This window comes from Neomonachus schauinslandi, chromosome 4 (genome assembly GCF_002201575.2).
Source record: "Neomonachus schauinslandi chromosome 4, ASM220157v2, whole genome shotgun sequence".
In the NCBI taxonomy this organism is placed as follows: domain Eukaryota; kingdom Metazoa; phylum Chordata; class Mammalia; order Carnivora; family Phocidae; genus Neomonachus; species Neomonachus schauinslandi.
Window position 1 is genome coordinate 102,284,597 of NC_058406.1, and position 17,180 is coordinate 102,301,776.

Sequence of the window (17,180 nt, forward strand, 5' to 3'; positions counted from 1 at the left end):
AGAACCAGGTTTCCTTTCCTTCCTGGAAGTGATTTATGACTTAATGCATATGGGTACATCCACATAAGCATTTTACATTTTTTTCCAGGAAGTTCTTAAAAGGAGCTGAAGGAATAGATTGTATAGATACATGGAAAATCACCATCACCAAGCAAATCCTCCCCCCCCAAAAGGCTGAGAGGGTGGAAACATCCTGGCCAGTGCTCAAAACTCCAGTGTGTCTTGCTTCTGAGTCAGGGGAGGTGGCCAAGTCAGGGGAGGTGATAGGAGTAAGACAGCTCTTCTTATCTCTCCTTTGAGCTATTACCACAGCATCTTCTGACTGATGAGAGCAGGCGCCAAACCTATCTTGTCCACTGGTGGTTCCACAGACTCTCATAGCGCCTGACTCTTAGTAGATGTTGAATAGGTATTTATTAACTTCCTCTTAAAAAACATAACTACTCTTATTCCCTTGCCAGGGGACCCTGAATTGCCTATCAGACTAGGCCTAGCATATACATTACTAAATGTTTATGAGTTGAATCAAATGAAAATGGGAAATATAAAAGCAGAGAGAAGAGTGAGATGAACTCTAGCCCTGTGGGCTGGAATGGAGAGAGCATACCAAGTGACTGAAAGTGGGAGAAGGGGATAGCATCTACATGGGAAAAGAGGCTGTTTCCTCCCTTCTTCCATCCTGTACCCAGAAAGGAGAGAAAGAAATGAAGTGAGGTCAGTACTTACCAGAGAGGAAATAACTAGTCTTGACTGAGAGATTTTTATCAGAAGTAATGTAGTAAGTGCTTTGAGTGTCAGACAATGATGTTGATGTTACTCCTGTACTTCATAGTCCAGGATAGGCAGAGGAGAGGGAATTTTTTCGATCTAGAAAAAATGCTCATCCCTTCCTCAGAACATTTTGACTGTGAAGAGAGATTGTGAATAAGCCTCGACTCTGCTTGGTGATGGTAAGTTAGGGACAGTGAAAAGGAGGGTGAACTTGTTGTGAGGACTGAGGAGGGAAGAAGGAGAGGAGGGGAGACAGGAAGTTCCCAGATAGGCTGGGGTTTTTTGTTTTGGTTTGGCTTTTTGCTTGTTTGTTTGCTTGTTTTGGTAGTGGCAGCGGGAGTCCTGAATGGATCTAATCTAGGGCTGGGGGAGCTCAGTGAAGCCGGTTCGCATCAAAACCCACTTTGCCTCTCTTAATCTGGGCAGATCTGGCTGACCAGTAAAAACTGATGATCTAGTCCAACAGCAAGTGGGTGGAGAATTCTACCCCCTGGGAGAAGAGTTGCAGCAGCGTTGGAGGAGGGCAGAAGGCGGGGTAAATTTGGTGAGAAACTCTGTAATTTCCTTTTTTACTTTCACAGCAATAGTGCAGAATCCAGAATGGATGTCCTCTTCGTAGCCATCCTTGCTGTGCTACTTATCCTGGGTAAGTTCACTTCTCTCCCTGAGCTTTTGGGCTAGGTCTTCTATCATAAGTGGGGTGGGAGAAAAGAAAAATGAGGAGAGGGTGAGAGGCGCAATTTGATGGGGAATGATAACACACATCTGTGCCAGAGTCCAGTGTTAGGGCGGAGTGGGGGGTGGGATCTGGAAAGTAGAGCCGGGAAAAGGGGAGGAAAGCGAGTCCTGTCAAAGAAGAAACAGCTGATGTGGACGGAGTCCCGGACACTTGGAGGTCCTAACAAGTCACCTCAGCTCTCCGACACCACAGAGTTGAACAAGATGGTGAGGGACTACAGAGAGGGTGGAGGAGAGAGGTGGACTCTTGGAAGGTGGGGCAGTCTGAAACTAGTGAGAGAAGCCAGGGTATCTTCTTTCCCAGAGGGCCAGAGAAAAAACCGTTATATTAGTAAGAAAACAGAAATGGGGGGTGGCCTTTAGGGTAGTGGAGAACTGGCCTCCTCAAGGAGAGAGTCCCAAAAGTAGCTTGGCTCCTTCCCTCCTTTGTTCCCAGTCTGCCAGGTACTCTCATTGTTTCCTTTTCCTCCAGATTTGTGTGTCATTGCCTGGGGTTCGGGGAGAGCATTTAAGGAGCTTAGGGAAGTGTTCAGTAGGAGGCCTGGAGTCCTTGATCTATATTTTTAGTCCTGGGAAGGAAGAAAAACTAATGCAGATGGATCATTTAGTCCAGCTGACTCATTTTAAGAGAGGAGATGTTAAGTGGCTTCTTCAGCATTATTCTGCTAGTTAGCAGTGAATCCGGAACTAAAACCCAAGTCCAGTGATGAACATTGGGGAGGGTGTGTGCTATGGTGAGCGCTGTGAATTGTGTAAGACTGATAAATCACAGACCTGTACCCCTGAAACAAATAATACATTAGATGTTCATAAAAAATAAATAAACTAAAACCCAAGTCCAAAAGCCTCATCACAGATATGGAGCCCCAAAGACCAAGAAGGGTTTAGAGGTACACAGGCAGTGAGATAGTAAGACCCTTGAAGGGGGGGCAGAGAGAAAAGAAAGTGATAGAGCTGAGGTCAACTTCAGGTGTCCTTCCCTTGCTAAGGAGTTCCAGATGCCCCCTGACTTCTAGTCCTTGTCCCCATAGGACAAGAACATGAGGATGGAGAAGGACTGGAAGAGGATGATTATTATCAGGTGATCTATTATTACACAGTCACCCCCAATTATGGTGAGTATGTATAAGGCTCTGACCCATAGCACGATGGACAGAGATTTTGGGGATACTTAGTTCTGAGACTTTGCCTTTCTCTTTGCAATTGGAACAACTAGATCAGAGAGAAACTCAGGTATGAGCAAAGACCTTATCAAGGCTCATAATGTTATTTCTCAAGCTAGCGATTTTCAGTTCTTTGGAACCTGGTTGAAACGATTTGAAGATTTTCAAATTTGTAAATTATTTTAGATACCAGGTTGAAAATATAAATGCAGATACATTCACAAACATTTTTAACATTAAAGTTTATTAGAATTAGATTACACCAGTAAATTTTACAACTTGAGCAAGTTAAAGTATTCTGAGCAATTTCTTTTCTTTTTTTTTTTTAAAGATTTTATTTATTTATTTGAGAGAGAGAATGAGACAGAGAGAGAGAGCACAAGAGGGGGTTGGGTCAGAGGGAGAAGCAGACTCCCTGCTGAGCAGGGAGCCCGATGTGGGACTCGATCCCGGGACTCCAGGATCACGACCTGAGCCGAAGGCAGTCGCTTAACCAACTGAGCCACTCAGGCGCCCTGAGCAATTTCTTCCTCTTTCCATTTCTAGACCTACTGCTACCTTTTTTGTTTGTCATTACTGATTTTTTTCTCCTCCCCAGATGACTTCGGTGCAAATTTCACTGTTGATTACTCCATGTTTGAATCTGAGGACAGACAGGTGAGTGACCTCTACATCTAAGAGGGTCGGGATAGGTAACAGTTAAAAAAGAAACTGAGCAATATTGAAATATAAATGATTAGCAGGAACACAAATGAGTTAGGTGAAATGGAACTGGGAAGTCCCAAAGCATATATGTTAACCACAGTTGGGGAAGAAAATAAAGCCAGAACTCAGTAGGTTTGCTAAGACATTGAGAGGGAGGGGCAGTCCTTGAGTCAGGGGAATTGGTGAATGGGATGGGTACATAATCCATGCAAACATAAAGTAGGGAGGATTCCTGAGCTTAAGTTTGGGGGATGGGGGCTGCAGGAGAGAAGGAGTCTAAATAGAGAAACTCTGAGGATGTTGGATGGAAGCAATGATAACTGTGTTTTTTGATCCTACTGAGGGCAGAACAGGTTGAATAAGGAGGGAAGGGAAGCAGCAGAGACTACCATTAGTCATGAAACAGAAGGTGCAGACCCTCAGAAGCCTGAAACAATGGAACCAGTGAGTGGATTGGGGATGGTGGGGCAGGGCGGGGAGGGGGGTGCAGATCCCAGGGCTGGTGACATAGAACAGAGGGAGGGCTGAAATAATAGGCTTCGGTGGAAGAAGGAACCAAATAACTAATATAGCAATGCAGGTGTCTAGCTCAGCTTGGCCATCATTCCTCTCACTGAGATTTTTTTTTAGTTGTTTTTATTTATTTATTTATTTATTTATTTAAAAGATTTTATTTATTTATTTGACAGAGAGAGACACAGCAAGAGAGGGAACACAAATGGGGTGAGTGGGAGAGGGAGAAGCAGGCTTCCCGCGGAGCGGGATGCGGGGCTCGATCCCAGGACCCTGGGATCATGACCTGAGCCAAAGGCAGATGCTTAACCGACTGAGCCACCCAGGCGACCCTAGTTGTTTTTTTTAAATTAACTTATTTATTTGAGAGAGAGAAAGAGAGCCAGGGGAGGGGCAAAAGGAACAGGGAAAGAGAGAATCCTCAAGCAGATTCCCTACTGAGTGTGGAGCAGATGTGGGGCTCGATCCCAGGACCCTGAGATCATGACCTGAGCAGAAACCAAGAGTCAGCCACTTAACTGACTGAGCCACCCAGAAGCCCCTCCATTGAGATTTAATACTAACCTTGTATTCAGAAAACTGGGGAGATTTGGTACAGTTAAATTTCAGTTCAACAGTACTTAAATGTGTATGTAACCTATGACTAAAACTGTGAAGGAGGGTGCCTGGGTGGCTCAGTCCGTTAAGCGTCTGCCTTCGGCTCAGGTCGTGATCTCAGTGTCCTGAGATCGAGTCCTGCATCGTGCTCCCTGCTCAGCGGGGAGCCTGCTTCTCCCTCTCCCTCTGTGCTTTCTCTCCCTCTCTCACTCTCTTTCAAATAAATAAATGAAAATCTTTAAAAAATAAAAAAAAAAAACTGTGAAGGATGCTGATGATGATGAAAAGGAAACCTATTATGTTGTTATTGCCCTCAAAGTATTTATAAAACCCAAGTTCAACAATTACAAAACATTTAGAACAAAATGAAAAGGTTCATAACAAAGTTCAATTACATATAAATTTCAGAGCATACGACATAGGCAAGTGTTTTAGTCAGTGGAAGGACAGAAATCAGTATACACTGGAGTTGCCTGGAAGACTTTTAGAAGATGACTGTGTTTGAGATATACTTGGAAGGACAGGTAAGCTTTTGAGTGGCAGTAAGTTATGAAAGTATGAAAACAATTAGAAGGAAGAATCGCAGATAAAAGAGCAGCATTGGTGAGGGGATGGAATAAGCATGGCATGTTTAGTGGGATAGGGTATGATTGAAGGAGAAGGTGTATGGGAAGGAACAGTGGAAAATTAAGAAAAAAATTAAAATTTATAAGGCTCCTAATATTCGCTTGATTATTTCACATAGGTAAGGCAATAGGGCTGAATCACAAGAGAATCTGAAGTGTCAGGCTGAAGTCTGGACTTAGATAAGCAATGGGGGAGCCTAGTAAGTTCTTCAGTGTGATAAAGATACAGTGAAAGTGGTATTTTATTTATTTTTTTAAGATGTTATTTATTTATTTGACAGAGAGAGACACAGCGAGAGAGGGAACACAAGCAGGGGGAGTGGGAGAGGGAGAAGAAGGCTTCCCGCGAAGCAGGGAGCCCAGTGCGGGGCTCGATCCCAGGATCCTGGGACATGACCTGAGCCAAAGGCAGACACTTAACGACTGAGCCACTCAGGCGCCCTGAAAGTGGTATTTTAGAAAAACTATTTGTTGTATGCAGGATGCAACAGAGTGGAGAGAGATGCATGAGATTTACATCATTCTGGAAACAATCCATTAAAGGCTTGAACTAGGGAAGTAGCATTTTGAAGGGAGAGGAGAAAAATAAGTATTTTGAAGAAAATGCAATGAGCAGTAAATGAGGAGAGAGTTGAAATAGCTTACAAGTTTTAAATATGGATGTCTGGGGAAATGGCTGACCAAAATAGGAACTGTGAAAGGTCAGAGTGGTTTAGGACTGAACGTATAAATTAGGTACTGGTCAAGCTGAATTTATGGTGACGGTGTCCAAAGGTAGCTGAACTAGGTCAGAGCTGCAGTTCTAAGTGCAAAGTCACAGTTACGAAAGTAGACAAGCTCAACAGAGCTGGTACACAGAAGACCAGAGGCCAATGACTGTGCCTGTAGTTAGTAGGAAGAAAAGGAATCAACCAGGAAAATGGAGAATTGATTGAAGAGGCAAGCAGATAGCCAAGTCTGTATTACAGAATCTAGAAGATAAAGTTTAATATAGTCAATAAAAAGCGACCAAGAGGCCAAAGAAAAGGAGGTCATTGGTAGCTCCAAAGAAGTAAGTTTTAATTGAGTGGTTGAGCAAAAGTTAGGTTTTGTGGAGTTAGAGAGGGAGTATATTGTGAAGAAGGAAAGGGAGAGTGTAGACCAATCATCTGAGAAATCTGGTAATGAAAAAAAAAGAAGCAGCCACCAAAAAGGGCAAGAGGACCAAAGTATAGCCTGAATATAGTTGAACACAGATGGGAGGAGTCAGTAGGAATGGAAAGCTGGTGATTGATGACAGGACAGGGAAAGATTTTAAGGTACATAGTAGGCTCCATTTAGATTGTAAACTCTCTGAAGAAAGGAGGGAGGTCTTAATCACACTTATATCCTTGCTGTAGCACCTAGCACAGTGACTAAGCTTAGTGTCATGCACATAACAGATAAAAAATACACATGGTTGAATTGAGTTGATCCTCCCCGATATGCTCCGGAGGCTGAAAGGTACAGAGGAAAGGACTCCTCATAGTTATGGGGAGGAGAGCTGGATCTTTCTCTAAGCTCCGAAGAAAGGAAGATGGAGGTTGGTATAAAGAGATGGCTATCCTTCCAGAGGGGGAGGAGGGATGGTAGGAAGGATGACACTGGCCTACCGTGGGGGGATGTCTGTATTTTAGCAGAGTCCAGATCTGAACGATGCTGTATCCGGTCTGCAGAGTCCTGTTCCCCTCCTCCTGTCCTGGGCCCTCGTTCATGGGGGGATATATTTCATGTAGAAGGTGAGAGTACAGCCCCTGGCCTTGGGGAGTCCATGAAGTAACTTTTCCCCAATATCTCTGGCTAGTGTTTCCAGCCTGGTCAATTCTCAGCTGCTTAAAGGACAAGGGATCCCATTTAGAAAAATCTTATCTAATTTTAAAGAGGTTTAGGAGATGTTGAGGCAAAGACTTTTCGAACAAGAGTCTTTACTTTTTCTGAACTGGGAGGACTTCAGGACCTCCTACAGCAGAAGCAGGTGAAACAGGGAAGAAACCTCTCCAGATTTCCAGTCTGACTTGAGGAATCAAAGCTGGTTCCAGCCAGGAGGTGGTTTAAGATATGGCAGTTGCCAGAGGGCATAGTGGGAGGTGCCCTACAACCTGGCAGAGTGAAGAGGCAAAGTTCAGAGGCAGAAGGGGTGGCGGTTGGTTCCCTAAAGTAGAGGAGAGAGGTGGAGGCAAGCAGGAGGGAAGAGAAGCCTGTACTATAGGAAAGGAATTTAAAATTGGGATTCTAAAAAAACTATTGGAGGGGTGGGAGGGGATGAAGAGCTTTACCAGAGGAAGGAGTGAGGAGGGGAGGGGACACATCTTCCAGGAGATGGGAGAAATATAGCCCAGAATATGAAATCTGGGGAGTTTTCATAGAGGTGGGGGGCCACGAGGGGCTTCCTGAGCCACCTGAGCCTATTTTTCCCTTTCTTTCCTTTTTTAGGAGAAAGAAGGCTGCTACAACTCTTTGGATGGGGATTTGGGAAGAGGAAATTGGAAGATAAATAAATGAAATAATCTGGTTACTGTCTACTCCTTCCTGAGGGTCTGTTCTAATCTCACAACACTAAAGAGAGCACCAGGATATGGGGATAGGAAGGGTAGATTAGAAAGGGAGTTAGGTGGCAGTAGAATTAGAGGGAATAATTAGGACTGTGAATAAACCTGAACTGTTGTGAAGAATGGAGAAGAGCACCAACACAGTTAACTTCATCTAATTCTAATATTTTATTACACATGGTGTTGAGACAGCGTGTTTGGGAAAAGAGAGTTGAGGTTTATGTAGAACACTTTTTTCTTTTTATAAAATAAGCACATTGTTAAACATATGTAAAATATTAAAAACTACTTAGAATAGATCTTAAAAACTCACACCCTCCTCCACTTACACCCCCAACCCCCAACAATGTGCCTTTTCCAGCGCGTAATTAGGGCAGGCAGGGACATACTTTAATTCTTCCTCTGTCCTCGAGACCCTAATCAGAACTGGGCTGCCCCCTTGCGGTCTCTTCGGTGTCACAGCCTCAATCAGCCCACGGTCCCTGAGCCCCTATCCCCTTCGCCGCACTGTACTTTCAGTACTGCAAGGGGCATTGAATAGTAAATTCCGGACTCTGTCAACTCCGGACTTGCCACCTTCCCTCCTTCCAAGCCTTTCGAATCTTCTCCAGGGAACAAATAAAGGCAATGAAGCTGGACAAAGGTATAATCTAGGAAATCAGGGACCTACCCATACTCCTTTCCCTGCGCTAGGAATCCGAGGACCCCGGATAGAAAAGTCAGGAACAACCGAGTTCGTCTTTGACCTCTAGAGTCGTGGCTGGCTGGCATCTGAGCTGGTAACGTGCGTGGCGGGTTATGTAAGGAAAGGGCCGGAGGAGCCGCCCCAGTGGGAGTGCGCGAGAGGACGCGGTGTTCTCGGCAGCAGTCCCCACCCTCCTCACCCAGCAGGGCAGGAGGCACCCAACTTGTAGAAGGAGGAGGCGGAGAGGGTGAAGCAGAGACCCGAGAGTCACGAGGGCCGCGCGGCCCAGAGGGGGAGAGGATACACAGTGGCATACATCCATTCTCTCACACACGTTGCAGACCCAAGTTGCTGACGGCTTCCACGTGCTGCCCTCGTGAGAGGAGGCGCTCAAACGGGAGGGGGGCCGCGGCAGGGGGAGGGCGTCTGCTACCGAGGAGGAGCCCGGAGTCCCACATCCCAACACGCGCGCCTCAGATCGCACAACCAGTCTGCACACTCCAACCGCACGTCTCCTGCCCACCATCATCCTATTTAAGGCCTCGGGCTCCGCCCTTTTCCACTCTTTTTCCATCCTCCTCCTTTTCTCATCACCGGGTCCAGTTCGCAAGCCGCATGTAGGGGCGGGGCACGGAATGCTTCCCTTCCAGCCAATCGTCACCTACCAGCGTCTCTATTGGCCGAGCCCCTGGAGGCTGTAGCAAATGGGATGTGAACTTCAGGAACAAGAGTCACGTGCCACTGGCTAGGCAACCAATGAGGGTGCGAGGTCTGTGTACGCAGGGGGAAGGCACGTGCCCAGCCGCACGTGTCTGGGAGGGGGAAGGGGCGGGACCCAGTGGGAGAGAGGCGGAGGTGGGCAGCCGAGACCCGCAGAGTTGGAGAAGGAGCAGGAGACAGCCTGGGCTGAGCCGACCGATACAGGTGAGGAGGCTTGCAGGAAAAGAAAGCGATCCGCGCGAGAGGATCAGACCCGGAGGGGGTAGGTTTAGGGACCGAAAGCAGATCTTGGAACTGGGAAGGATAGCATCACGTGGCAGGCGCGACTGTAGAGGGTCGCGGCTCAGGGATCCGGATCAGAAAGATTGGGAAGAGGCGTGAGGTCCCTGTGGGGAGTGGTCCCTACAGGGTCCCTGGGTGGGTTACCGGAGATTTAGGGCTCTCCAGTAGCCCTCGCTGCGGGGTCAGGCTGGGAACAGACCTGGCGAACAACTGTCAGGGGAAGGTGTCAAGTCGGGTAATTTACTCTGAACAGATGGGAGTAAAGAACAGAGTCTGTGTCAGACTAAGAAGCTGTTCTGCGGAGCCCAGAGGGGCAGTCCAGGTTTTTAATTGAGGGGGGCAGGCGGAGGAGATGACTTTTTCTATAGTCTCTGAGACATGTAATGCTGGGGAGGAGAGAAGAGGTATTATCGTCCCATACAGTACACCCCAGTCTCCCGGTCCATTTCCTAATTTCCAGATTATGGTTACAAACTCCCTCGCTTTGCTCTTCAGTTGCAGGTTCCGATCGTTGGGTACTCCCGGAGTTGCTCTCCATCACCTGCTTCTGAACCTATGGATTCTCCAGCTAGCATTTCTTCCTGTTCTTCCTACTCTCTCTCTTCCTCTTTTTCCACCTCCCCAGGGAACAGTGACTTTGGCCTCCCCTCCGATAGTGAGGGGGAGGACAAGGCGGCCCGTGGCCCCAGGTCAGACCCTGTTGGGCAACGGGGAGGTTCTCGGCCCAGCCCCGGTCCTATCCGGTGCAGGCAACGGCCCAAGGTTTCCAGCAACCAACATACAGCGTCTCACTTGGAACAGCGGGGCCTGGCCTCTCCCATGGCAGGATCTGGGGTCAAAAGATCAAGAGATGGTGGATTACAGACCAACATGATCATCCAGGGTTGTACCACAGAAGGAGACCTGCTTTTTGCTCAGAAGGTAAGAGAAAGCAGAGGAAAGTCGACAATACTGGAATGGCTTAGCACCCAGATGGTTAGTAAGGACCCAGTGAAGAGAGTGTTGGTTCCCAGATTTGGAGGTGGGGAAGAACAGTACTGTAGGGGCAATTCTCAGTCCTTTCATAGCCTTTGTCCTGTTTTCCTACAGTGTAAAGAGCTTCAAGGATTCATCCGCCCTCTCACAGACCTACTGAATGGGCTGAAGATGGGTCGATTTGAGAGAGGTAATTATCTGATTAATTGCAATTATCTGGCTAGGTTCATCTCTTTCTCTTTCTCTCAATGTTTTAAATGTGTATTTCTCTTAAATCTTCACAGCCTACATTTTTACTTCTCTGCCTCTGTGATTTAATTTCTTTAGGTGAATTTATTTTAACCCTGTTCTTTCCTTCCTTTACCTGACTAAAGTCTTGAATCTCAACCCTTGATGTCTTTCTCTCTCCCTGACCCCAGGATTGAGCAGTTTCCAGCAAAGCGTGGCAATGGATAGAATCCATCGTATTGTAGGTGTTTTGCAGAAGCCACAGATGGGGTAAGTTCCCCTGGTTCTTTCCTCAGTACTTCATAAAAAAGGAGATATCTACAATCCTGTCTTGTTGCTTTTTCACACTTAATGGCTTTTTAAAGAAATGTCTTTTTCACAGGGAACGTTACCTAGGAACCTTGCTACAGGTAGAAGGGATGTTAAAGACTTGGTTTCCTCATATAGCTGCCCAGAAGTCATCACTGGGTAATAGCAGGCACCAGCTGACCAAGGTAAGAACTTCTAAAACTGAGGGGGAGATGGGGATATAAGGAAACGAAGTGTACCTGCAAAAATGGGTTCCTTCTGTTTTCTCTTGAGTCTTTTACTCTTTTCCAACAGGTTTCTTTTCAGGAGAGGGAATGCCTTACCTCCCTTCATTGTCTTGATTCCTGTATGGTTTTTGTTCTATTTTGTTCTGATCACTACAAAGAACTCCATGAAGTTTAACCCTATCCCTCATGTGCAGCTTATCTGCTTTCTGCATAGATACAGAAGGCTTTTTGCCTGGCCAAATGAGTCATGCAGGAAGAGTCCTTAGCTTTTCTCTACAATTCCTTTCTCCTCTGTTGCCCTAAAATTCTTTCCTTCTCCCTCTTTTTACTCCTACCCAAGTATCCTTGTACCAAACCCTCTGGAAGTGTGGGCTTCAAGGACTGGTCATAACAGGTATATCACTGGGAGGGGAGGAGGGCACCCATGGGGCACCCACAGAAGGAGTGTTGGATAGATTCTTAGACCCGTTTGGAAGTGACCTATTTTTTGTGCCTTTAAACAATAGGGTATTTATGGGGTACTCAAATTACAGGGAGGGTAAAGTCTCCTATAGGTAATGGACAGTCCTTCTTGTATTCAATCAACCACAGTTATTATTGCTGTGGGAATAACTCATTCAAAAATAGGTAGGAGGATCTTGCCTGCATATTAATTTATATTTCTTGAGAAACTCAATAAAGGGAAATTAAAATTTAAAATGCAGAAATTGGAGAATGATGATTCCAACTAAAAATAGACTTTTAAAAAAGAAGTTCTAAAATGAATTATTTTATAAATAGTGAGAACCTATGGGACTGTTTGTTTTATTTCGCCTGTCTGGATGTCCAGTGCCTGATATAGTGTGTGGTACATAAAAGCCTTCAAGTATTTGTTAAGTAAATGAAAGTATAACTAGGTTACTAAAACTTTTAATCATCGCCTGGCAGAAAATGAGCTGTTGCATAAAACTAGGTATGTTTGCATTGCAAACAGAGTCCCCCAGGAAAGAAAAGTTTTAAGCAACCTAGTGGAGTTAATCTGAAAGCTTTCTCACATGTTTTTTTTTCTTCTCGTCTCCCCCTTCTAGCATTTTCCAAGCCACCACAGTTACTCAGCTGCTTCTTCTCCTGCACCTCCAATGGAAAAGATGGACCAGACACAGCTAGGACATCTGCTGTTGAAACCAAAGCAGCCTTGGCACCTCACTGAATGGCCAACCATGCACCTCACTTGGATCCACACCACTCCAATTTGCAACCCCCCCCTCAGTTCCCCAGGTACCATTTCCTTTAGCCATGGTCCTTTAGGCACTGGAGCCAGCATTGGTGTCATCCTTTTTGTCCAGCACGGAGTGCAGCCCTTCACCCACTCTCCCCCAACCACTCCAGTTCCACCTGCTACAGCATCTGCGGTCATCCCTGGTGATCCTAAGAAGCTCTCTGGAGAGGGACCTCATTGCCACAGTTTGCCAGTAACTCTGCCATAAGCCTGGAGCTGTACCCTATCTGGTCCTGGTCTACCCACCATGGCTAGAGAGATGACTGTGGGACATCTAGAGCAGATGAGAAGCCATCCTCCAGTTGCTCCTGATGTCCATTTTCTCAACCCCTAATCCAGGACTCGAGACTGTGGTTTCTAATTTGTGTAAATATATGTCTCTCTCATATATATTTTTTACTTTTAATGTGTGCATTTGTGTTGAGGGAAGAGAAGTCCTTTTTGATTAAAGAAACTTTATACTTAAAGAGTTTGTTGATTAAAGGAAGTTGAAACTTTCTGTTTAAAATACCAATATTGATCCTCTGAGCAGCAGAGGAGAAGAAAGGGGATGGGAATGTTTGTGACAGTGAGCTCCAGCAACTTAGAAGTCTGGATGGGATGATAGAAATCCTGTGGAGAGCAAATGAGACTCTGCTGCTGGCTTCCTAGGGACCAGTTACAGGGTTCAGAAAACTTCCTGGGACAGTTACAGGGTTCAGAATTGAGCTTGTGTTTTCATTTAGTCTCAGAGACTAGTACCTTTCCCTTTTGTACTCTTCCAGCTGGCCCAGACTAGCAGGTTCTTCTGCTCTGGGATAGCTCTTTGCTTTGATGGGAGCTGTTGATGCTTGTGGATAAATGCATATGTCATCTACTGTGGCCAGAGGAGGGACACAAGAGCCAGAACAGCCACTGTGGTTGCCAGTTTTGAAGAGGAAGGGGTGCCCTAGAACTGTCATAATGGGGAGTCTCCTCACATGCAGAGCCACATCTTGATTCAAAAAGCTGCAGAAGGGGTGCCAAGGTGGCTCAGTGGGTTAAGCTTAAGCATCTGACTCTTGATTTTGGCTCAGGTCACGGTCTCAGGATTGTGAGATCAAACCCCATGCTGGGCATGGAGCCTACTTGAGATTCTCTCTCTCCCTCTCCCTCTGCCCCTCCCCCACTAAAATAAATAAATCTTAAATTTAAAAAAAGCTTGCAGCTAAACGTGTGCAAGGCTAAGGAAAGCTACCTAGTGTTATCGGGAGGCAAACATGAAAGTCTGTGAATTTATCTGCATGTGCCCTTCTCTGTATATCACTCTGACTTATTTGTCCCAGTTTCCACCAAAACTATGTCTTCTCCCATCCTAAGCCTTGGCAGTGTATCAGACTACTTGGTCATTTTAGTTACTGTTTATTGGCTACTTAGCATGTTTCTCACAGCTGGTTACACATCTTTCCCCTATTTCTCAAGTCCTCCATTCTCAGGGAATAATTGTCTCTTGATTTCAGAGAACATGACCTCCTTTCTCTTCTATTTTATTTTATTTATTTGAGAGAGAGCATGAGCAGAGAGAGGGGCAGAGGGAGAGGGAGAAGCAGACTCCCTGCTGAGTAAAGAGCCATGGGGCTCGATCCCAGGACCCCTGAGATCATGACCTAAGCCAAAGGCAGATGCTTGACCAACTGAGCCACCCAGGCGGCCCACATGACCTCCTTCCTAAGGCAAACCTCTCCATTTGTGCTCCTGATTACCTTTCTCCTCTGGAACTTTTGCTGTATCATTTATCCCTTCTTTATCTTGTAACTTCACATTGTTCTTGAATTATTTATTTATTTATTTATTTCTCCTACAAATAATATTTATTCCTCCCACAAGTGGGATCAGGTCTCTCCCTTCCGGAAAACATCTCTTGAGTCTGATTGTCCTCTTTCTTTTCTTTTCCTCATATTTTTGACAGTCTAATCTTTCTGACTCCTTTCTACCACTCAAGCCTTAGCCTCCTGCAGCTTAGCTACTGTCACTCTAGTGCACCTTCCAGAGTCACTAATTATCACACAGAATCAGGTATTCTTTTTTTTTTTTTAAGATTTTATTTTTCGGGGGTGCCTGGGTAGCTCAGTCAGTTAAGCGTCTGCCGTATGCTCAGGTCATGATCTCGGGGTCCTAGGATCCAGCCCTGTGTCAGGCTCCTTGATCAGCCAGAAGTCCGCTTCTTCCTCTGCCCTTCCCCCTACTTCGCCCCACCCCCACCTGGCTCATGTTCTCTCTCTCTCAAATGAATAAATAAAATCTCTTTTAAAAATTAAAAAAAAAGATTTTATGTATCTACTGAGAGAGCGCACAAGCAGTGGGGAGGGGCAGAGGGAGAAGCCGACTCCCCACTGAGCAGGGAGCCCAATGCCAGGCCTTAATCCCAGGATCCTGAGATCATGACCCAAACCTGAAGGCAGACGCTTAACAGACTGAGCCACCCAGGAGCCCCCAGGATCAGGTATTCTAATGTAGCTTCCACCTAATCAATAGCTAGATCCAAGCACAAAGGCTATGTGCTTCATGCTCTCTGTAGCATTTGACACTCTTGATGCTACCTACTGAAACTCTCCTCCCTTGGATCCCATGACAACACACTATCCTAATTCTCCTCTTACCTACCTGGCAGCAACTTCCATATCTCTTAATGGCCCCACTTCTGCCTGCTCTGGAGTGTGGGTGTTCCCTTAGGCTCAGTCCTTGATCCTTTACTCTTCTCTGACTACATTCTTTCACTTAAAGATTTCATCTTTCATGGCATTATTGCCTCAACTTTGAAGACTTCTGAATCCCCATCTCTAGTCCCACTCTCTCCCCTAGAAGACATATTGAAAGTCTACATTTCTGCTGAACAATTCTATTTACATGTTATTAACACCTAAATATTGTTGAAAATTTCAGCATGTTAAAGCCAAGAGGTATCATTCACCCCCCTAATTTTTTAGATGAGGAAATTTAGGTGGCTTGTGCAAGACAACACAATGTGGGTACAAAACTCTGGGTTTCCAGTCTGGTGCTTTTTCCAGTGGTCACCAATCAAAATATTATCTTTCCTTTAAAGATGTCCTGTTCTTCCTTTTTATACTCTTTTTCTTCTGTTAACACTGTCTAAGCTACCATTGTTTTTCTAGATAACTGAACTTAAAACTTGGTGCCATTCAGTCACCAAATCCTTTATATACGTATATTTATATATATAATATAAATATATATGTGTGTGTGTGCGTGTGTATATATTTTTTTAAAGATTTTCTTTGTCAGAGGAGAGCACAAGCAGAGGGAGAAGCAGGCTCCCTGCCAAGCAAGCAGCCTGATGTGGGACTCGATCCCAGGATCATGACCTGAACCAAAGGCAAACGCTCAACCTACTGAGCCACCCAGGTGTCTCACCAAATCCTTTTTATTCTGTATTTGGAATGTCTCTTAAAATCCATTTCTTCCTACCCATTTCATTGCCACATCTTTGGCCTAAACTTTAATTATAGCAATAGTCTCTCTTACCTCTAATCCCTCTCACTGATACCAGATTACTTTTCCTAGAACAGTGTTTTGCATGTCATTTCCTATTCAAATCCTTCAAAGGCTCCTCAGTGCTTTGAGAAGTTCAAAGCCTTTATTCAAAGTCTTTGCTTCTCCTTCTGTTCCCCTACTTGATCCCTCTGTTCGCTTTTTTATTTGCCCTTGATGAACACTGTAAGACTTTTTAACTCTAAACTCTTGTTCACGCTATTCACCTTGCCCAGGCTTTCTTGCTTCTCTCAATTAAACCCTACCCTTCTTTAAGAGACTCACTCAAGTCCTTTTCCCAATTATTCTCTCCACTAAACATGATATATAAGCTGTCTTTGGCCCTTTACTCCATCAAATGAGATCATGCACATAAAGTACCCATACAAGGTTTGGTATATAACAGATTCTCAAAAATGTTACTTTCCCTCTTCCTTTATTTCAAAAAGAATTTTATATTTTATCCCATTTGATTCCCATGACAAATTTTTTTCCCATGACAAGTTTTGTGTGATTGAGTGCAACTACCCAACTCTGCCATTGTTGCCCAGAGCAGCCATATCTAATAAGGCAAACAAATGAGCACAACTGTGTTCCAATAAGGTTTTATTTACAAAAACAGGAGTGGAACTGGATTTGACCTATAGGCAGTAGATTTCGGACTATGGGTTTAAGTGACATAAGACATATGAGTATCAGAATTTGGACAGAAATCAGATCTCTTAACTTCTAATCCAGTGCTTTTCCATCATATTATCCTTTTGCCTATATAATTTATTTTGCATTTATCATATGCTAACTTGTTTTACTATTTAAAGTTATGTCTACTGTACTGTCTTCTGGTGGTCCAAAGGGCACTGGAATGGTATCAAAACACCTAACAGGGGTGCCTGGGTGGCTCAGTCGGTTAAAGGTCTGCCTTCCGCTCAGGTCATGATCCCAGGGTCCTGGGTTCGAGCCTCACATTGGGCTTCCTGCTCAGCGGGAAGCCTGCTTCTCCCTCTGCCCCTCCCCTTGCTTGTGCATTCTCCCTCTTGCTCGCTCTCTCTCAAATAAATAAAATCTTAAAAAAACACCTAACAAAGAGTAGGCATTCAATAAAAGTTTGTTAATAAGCCTAATGATGTCCCAGTCTCGCTCTATTTTGGTACTTTGAACCTGGCTTAACTTATAACACAAGTACCTGCTTGTTTTTTTTTTTTGTTTTTTTTAAGATTGTATTTATTTGTCAGAGAGAGAGAGAGAGAGAGAGAGAACGCGCACTAGCACAATCAGTGGGGAGCGGCAGGCAGAGGGAGAAGCAGGCTTC

The 17,180-nt window shown here is 45.0% G+C and overlaps 2 protein-coding genes across 4 annotated transcripts; both read left to right on the plus strand.

The window, feature by feature from the left end:
• The first annotated feature begins 895 nt into the window (after positions 1 to 895).
• Positions 896 to 7,649, plus strand: C4H1orf54 (chromosome 4 C1orf54 homolog). Of its 3 annotated transcripts, none has more exons than XM_021688054.2 (7): positions 896 to 950; positions 1,353 to 1,417; positions 2,541 to 2,624; positions 3,271 to 3,329; positions 3,726 to 3,821; positions 6,769 to 6,870; positions 7,565 to 7,649. In XM_021688054.2, exons 2-6 carry the CDS (start codon positions 1,372 to 1,374, stop codon positions 6,865 to 6,867), a joined length of 384 nt encoding a protein of 127 aa, XP_021543729.1. In that variant the 5' UTR covers positions 896 to 950; positions 1,353 to 1,371; the 3' UTR covers positions 6,868 to 6,870; positions 7,565 to 7,649. The 3 variants fall into 3 exon arrangements, 2 of the variants coding, with proteins under 2 accessions (XP_021543729.1, XP_044770084.1); XR_002480185.1 differs by having other exon boundaries at positions 939 to 950; positions 2,541 to 2,590; positions 7,565 to 7,648; XM_044914149.1 differs by lacking the exon at positions 896 to 950 and having other exon boundaries at positions 1,274 to 1,417; positions 7,565 to 7,648.
• A 1,542-nt stretch (positions 7,650 to 9,191) lies between these two features.
• CIART (circadian associated repressor of transcription) lies at positions 9,192 to 12,797 on the plus strand. Its single transcript, XM_021688052.1, is given in 6 exon segments — positions 9,192 to 9,289; positions 9,863 to 10,288; positions 10,457 to 10,532; positions 10,762 to 10,840; positions 10,953 to 11,064; positions 12,174 to 12,797. Coding segments are annotated over 5 exon segments (1,158 nt in total). The 5' UTR covers positions 9,192 to 9,289; positions 9,863 to 9,922; the 3' UTR covers positions 12,699 to 12,797.
• Positions 12,798 to 17,180: the final 4,383 nt, after the last annotated feature.